Raw genomic sequence first — 5,978 nt, 5'->3', positions numbered from 1 at the left:
GAACCGACAGAACAAACTTCCAGAGAGAGAAAAGAAAACAGGGCAACAAAAAGCAAATGATCCGCAGCTAAAAATGACAGATCAAAAAAACTCGTGGACCTAAACATGCGTGGAAGATCAGGCTGGATTTTCAATAAAAACCGAGCTGGTTCTTGTGTACACAGTTCCAGGCAGCTGCTGCTGTTGACTCTCTTTTGTATGGGTCTCACTTCTGCTCCTTTATTAATCTACTTTTGATAGAAAAAGGAACCGCAAATCAGGATTTAGATTATTTCTCTTCAGAAAAATATATAAATATATTGTTTCCATTTTACTGCACGTAAATTCGTAATTTCTCTAGAAAATTGATTCCATTAAATGCACAAATTACACGGACACAAATGCATTAATTTGGTTTTATTGGAAACTAACCATGGCTCTATGAAAACGGTTCCTCCTAGTTTCCATCGCAGGAGGTAACTTTACTTATTTTGTAGTTTTAACAAAATATCATAAATTAAGCAGGTAGTGGATCCTGTTAAGTGTTTCGTCAGTTAAGAGGGAGTTTTCAGGAAAAAAAAACAAAAAACAAAACAAAAATAAAGCATCCATTCAGTGGATGAAGAGTAAGCGCATTAAGGAGGTGTTTTTTTTCTCTCTAACCAAAATTTAACGACAGGCAGTCAGTCTATATTATAAGGTAGGCTACAATAATGTTATTTTATACATGTCTTCAATCTGATTCACGCATCAGTTCTCTTCGGTCTGTTTTTTTTTTATGTTTGTTTTGTTTTTTTAAAATCTGCTGGTCTCTTTAAGAGCCCAAATCCACAAGACTGGAGGTTAGAGGTCCCAACAAGGAGTCCTGCAGCTGGTGAGGGTGTCCGTGCATGCTGTGCACCGGCTGTGGGGCCCCAAGCCCGGACATGGGGTACGCGGAGGCCCCGGGGTGGCTCATGTTGCCCTGGAGCAAAAGCGCAGAGTTCTGATCGGGGCTCTGAGGCGGAGAAAACTCATCCTCCGAACTGGACATGAGAGACTTTCCTCCGTCTAGAGGGGACAGTTGGTTCTGTTTGTTCCCGCCTGCGTTGCTGTTCTCGCTGTTCTCTCTGCAAAGGAAAACAAGAGAAAAATTATGTGGAGGTAAAGATAATTTATTTTAGTGTGCACTCCCTTATTGTGGTTTGTTCTGATAAATACAATTAATCCTACTAACCAATGAGAAAAAAAATTAGATATGTTTACAGATAACTAAAAAATAAATAAATAAATCAAAATAAAATGTAAAAAAGATTTAACCTTGAATTTAGATTAATATCTCTCTAAAAATCTCTGGATCAAAGAAGGGACTAAGTTGAAGAAGGAAATCACCCAGATATCACATGACCCCTCTGTTTTTAAATAATAGGAAACTGCTTTTTTATTGCAGATATAGTGCAATATTCTATTAACTCTCTTTTCATCCTTTTTTCTCCTTTTTCTTTTCTTATCTTCTTTAAACCGATGAAATGCAAAAATACTGACAGCTGAAGCTGTTCCTGTTACCAAAAACACTCATTTACTGCACATTTTTGACTTACTGAAACAATCAAGATTCTGGATAAATCCAGCGGTCCTATATATGTTTAACTTTGGTTAAAAAAATAAATAAATGGAACTCTAAAAGTTGTCATGAAAAAACAAATCTTTTTGTATTTTTTCGCGTTTATTCCTTGAACCTAGAGCATAAATCTGTGCGTAATGAGTGAATTTTGAACAACATTCTGGATGCTGCAGGAGCCTCCATGTCTGTGACAGCTGAACGCACCTCTCCTTGGCCTCGGCGGCTCTGTCCCTCTGTCGTCTGTTTTTGAACCAGTTGCTGACCTGCGTGGTGGTCAGTCCCGTGGCCTCGGCCAGCTCCCTCTTTTCCCGTGGGGATGGATAAGGGTTGTGCGTGTACCATTCTCTCAGGACTCCCCTGGACTTCTCCTTGAAGCAGTAGCTGGTCTCCTCTCCGTCCCAGATCGTGCGTGGCAGTGGGAATTTCCTCCGAACGCGATATTTCCCCACAGCTCCGAGCGGCCGGCCGCGCAGCTTCTCCGCCTCCACGTAGTGAGCCTTCAGCCAGAGCTGCTGCAGCTTCGGGTGGTTGTGTGGAGAAAACTGGTGGCTCTCCAAGATTTTGTAAAGCTCTCTGAAGTTCCCCCGGTGAAAGGCCACCACCGCCTTGGCTTTGAGGACGCTTTCGTTCTTGTGGAGGTGATCACATGCAGGCAGAGACCACAGGAAGCGACCGAGCCTCTCCAGGTTTCCCCCCTGCTGCAGCACCTCGCAGACGCATGCCACTTGCTCCTGCGTAAAACCGAAGGACGGTAATATCGACATGATCCACCGGCGAAAATCCCTTGATATCCAAAGCGATTTATTCAACCTTTCTGACTGTCCCACAGCTTCTTGTTATAGTGAAATCCACGCAGTCCGTCCACGCTGCGCAGGCCTGTGTGGGCAATCCGCTCCTCTTCAACCCCTGATGCGCGCCGCAGATTGGGATGTTGATTGTTGGGACAATTTGTTCCTGTTGGAGATATGTCAGGCTTAAAGGGAGCCTGTGCGTCTCGATGATTGGCTCTCCCTCTACCCTGCACCCTGTACAGCAGAGCAGGACTGAGTTTGCAGCTCCGTTTCCTCCCCAGAGGCAGTGCGTCAGGGGCTGAAATAGGAGCGCAGCCCACCTCCCGCCCCCACAGTCCCTCAGCTCGCTGCAGATGAGGGAGCAGAGCAGCACCTTAACGCAAATCAATTATTACAGAGCGCTTAAAAAACACTCTCTAGATCATAACTTTTAAAAGTAATGATGCATGCCAGAGATGAGTCCAAAAGTCCTCCCAACATAGGCTGTAGACATGTGTGACGTGTACAACACTAATAGGGATGCAAATATGGAAATGACCAACAATATTGTTAAAAAAAAAAAATATCAACATTGAGGTAGACATGATAATTTTGGGATGATTGGTTGTTTCTTTTAAAGGTTCAAGATATACACAGTTTACTGTTTCATGGGGTCCAAACCAGCAAAGACACAAGAAAACTGACTATTTTGTTGTTTCCTCCCTATTCGATGAATCCCACGAGCTGTTTATTTTATGAGGTGGTATAACTTAATAAGTTCCTATGATAGGTGGGTCCATTACGCGCTTATTTATGAGCAACCTATACTACCTGCCAAAGGAGTTATGGGACACAGACCACCAGAAGGAAATCAGCCACTTAAAGTGTGTGTGCGCGCATGTGTGAGAGTCAGTGGCTGGTATAAAAAGGCCTCATATTTTATGGTTGCAAGATTTGGCAAGAAAATTAGCCAAAAATCTTCAGTTCTGGAAATTCGGAACAGTTTTATTCAAATAAAGCAATAAGAAATGAAACTCGGAGTGGGATGTGAAGAACAGAATTTTAAGCATGCATTGGGCTGGTGCTCAACTAATCTTAATGATCATTTTCCAATTGCTGCAAAAATGAAGAACTGTATTATTTTTTGCATCATCGCGTGTCTTTATCCCCTTTGACTGCTGTGCGCATTTATATTTCAGAGATTAGACGGGCACCACACTGGCTCCACTGTTTTCTGTGAGCTGAAACATTAAACCAATCCATTAGTAAATGAGTTCTGGGCCACACTGGTTCTTGGTGGTGCAGTTGTTGGTTTGAGCCTCACGGATCACGTTTCTATATCTGCACCAAAAGTCTGAAGCAGAACCTCCCATTTTGCATTTATCTCGCATAACTTTGCGCTTTAGGAAGGGATTTTTAATTAATATCACCAAAATAACATAATATATTTAATAAAGCAGTTTTCAGATAAAATACAGTTGTTATATAGAGAGTTATTGTTCTTGCCTTTTATTCTCTGACAAACTGTCGAAAATTAATTGAAAAATAAGTATGAGTGAAAGGCCTTTGGTTAGTAAAGATCACAGGGCTCCTCGAATGATGGAGATTATAAGAATTATTATTTCTGTTGGCTCAATTTATATTTTCCAATGATGAAATACAAGAGGAAAAACAATTAGATTCCTTCTACAATGATTCAGACATATAGGTTTCCTCGTTAAGGCTTAATGCATCCGTTTTCTCACGGTTTTGAAGCTTAACGCCAAAGGGAAAAAAATCTGAATTTCTTATACTGTGTGTAACACAATAAAATATTTTTTTTTTCACTTAAAAATATCTAAATAAATTACTGAAAATAAATAAAAGTGAACAAAAACACAAATTTTGCCCTATTTATTTTCCTCAGGTTAGGGAATAGTTTTTCGTGCGTAAAATTCAAGTGTTAAATGCTTGTATTTGTGCTTGAGATGTTATAGGGAATGCGGGCTGTGAAGTGGGCTCAGCCTGGGTCTGAGGCTGTGTAAAACCTCGGTGCTTCAGTAAATGAGCTGTCTGATGAGCGCCTCTCGGGTTTCTCTAATATCTCTACCACATTGCGCCGCGCCTCCTCCTTTAACCCCCGCAGCCCGGGGGGCCAGATTATTTCAAGATGTGGACTCTCCGCCTCCTCCACTGCTGCGGCCAGCGCAAGTAAAGCAAGTAAAGCAATACTTAGGTAGTCGATCACTCGGAACTTCCCTTAGAAAGAGGCTTAAAGGCAGAAAGGATTCAGTTTATTTTCCTCTCTGGACACTTTATTAACTTTTAAAAACGAACACAGTGCGCTCTTTTGTGCGCTCTTTGCTGCTGAAATCTTAGATGTTCAGATTTTAGTGACTAAGAACATTTTTAACATGAAGAAAGAAAGAAAGAAAGAAAGAAAGAAAGAAAGAAAGAAAGAAAGAAAGAAAGAAAGAAAGAAAGAAAGAAAGAAAGAAAGAAAAAGGGGAAAAATCTGCTGTTCTCCATTTATTCTACAAAGCTTTACTCGAATTTAACCTGATCAGGAATTTAAGAAAGAGGAAGAATAACATATATAGAGTCATAATTTGCTCCAAACAATGAAGTTTGCATGAAGAGGCAGGGAGAGCTAAAAAGAAAAAAGTAATAAAAATCTAATTTAAAAAAACTTCCATCATGGGGGAATAAGAAATAGTTAATCTTATTCATATATTTTCAATACATTCCCTTATTTGTCTCCCCATATATACACCAATAGATTTTATACAAACAACTGAAGGATACGATTTAAGTACCACGCATTTTTTTCAATTCTTTAATTATTTTGAATTGTTTAAGTTTTAGAGAAATCCCTTTAAGTAAATCATGAGAATAATTTAAAAAAGCGCAGCTCCTTCCATCAAAACAAAACACAACTGTTGACATGAGTGAGTTAAATGAAATTGGAGCTGCAATTATCAGCTTAACAGAGTTTCCTGTCATGTTGGAAAATTAGACGTGGTACAAGTGCGCTGGGGTTAGGCCTCCCCCCCTCCTGCACCATCAAAATCATTACGCATTTCCTCAGAGGACCCACCTCCACAAATATGCAATTAAGAGGCGGCTTTCACAGTGCTCTGCCTCGGTAAACACACCCCGGGTGTGCAGATGAGGACATTTGTTTTAAAGAGGCTCCGTTTTCTGGCTGCAGGGCTGATAAATAAACAAACGAGGCAGGCAGACAAACAAAAACAAACAAAGTGAAGGATTTAAACGCAGCTGCCATGTTGGTTCTGGCAAGGAGGGGGCGCTGTGCAGTCATATAGAGAAGATGGGTTGTTGGTGTTTTAAGTGTAGCAGCTGTGATCTTCTCTGGTCGTTTGGGCTCCTGCTCCTGTTACAGCCTGCTGCATGGTTTCTCTTTGGGAAACACCTCAGACTGCTCTGCTGCAGACCTAATGCTGCCTCACAGCAGCTGCTGCTGCCTCCTTCTTCACACAGGCACACTTAAAACTGTCCTCATGAGTTATGCTTTCTGTTCCTGCCATGCAGGACAAATACGTGAATCATTCTGGTTGCATGCCTTTGGCTGAGTGATGGGCGACAGCAGAGAGTTGCATGTTTCTGCTGCCGGAGTTATGAGAACT

At 41.2% G+C, this 5,978-nt stretch overlaps 1 protein-coding gene across 1 annotated transcript; it reads right to left on the bottom strand.

The window, feature by feature from the left end:
- Positions 1 to 381: 381 nt before the first annotated feature.
- Positions 382 to 2,641, bottom strand: six1 (SIX homeobox 1). The gene is made up of 2 exons (XM_015374197.1): positions 1,787 to 2,641; positions 382 to 1,088 (listed from the first exon to the last, which is right to left on the bottom strand). Exons 1-2 carry the CDS (start codon positions 2,344 to 2,346, stop codon positions 794 to 796), a joined length of 855 nt encoding a protein of 284 aa, XP_015229683.1. The 5' UTR covers positions 2,347 to 2,641; the 3' UTR covers positions 382 to 793.
- Positions 2,642 to 5,978: the final 3,337 nt, after the last annotated feature.

The sequence above is a fragment of the Cyprinodon variegatus genome, unplaced genomic scaffold, assembly GCF_000732505.1.
Source record: "Cyprinodon variegatus isolate N-32 unplaced genomic scaffold, C_variegatus-1.0 Scaffold99, whole genome shotgun sequence".
Taxonomy (NCBI): domain Eukaryota; kingdom Metazoa; phylum Chordata; class Actinopteri; order Cyprinodontiformes; family Cyprinodontidae; genus Cyprinodon; species Cyprinodon variegatus.
Note: the sequence above shows the minus strand (reverse complement) of the source record. Positions and strands in the feature narration are given on the sequence as shown.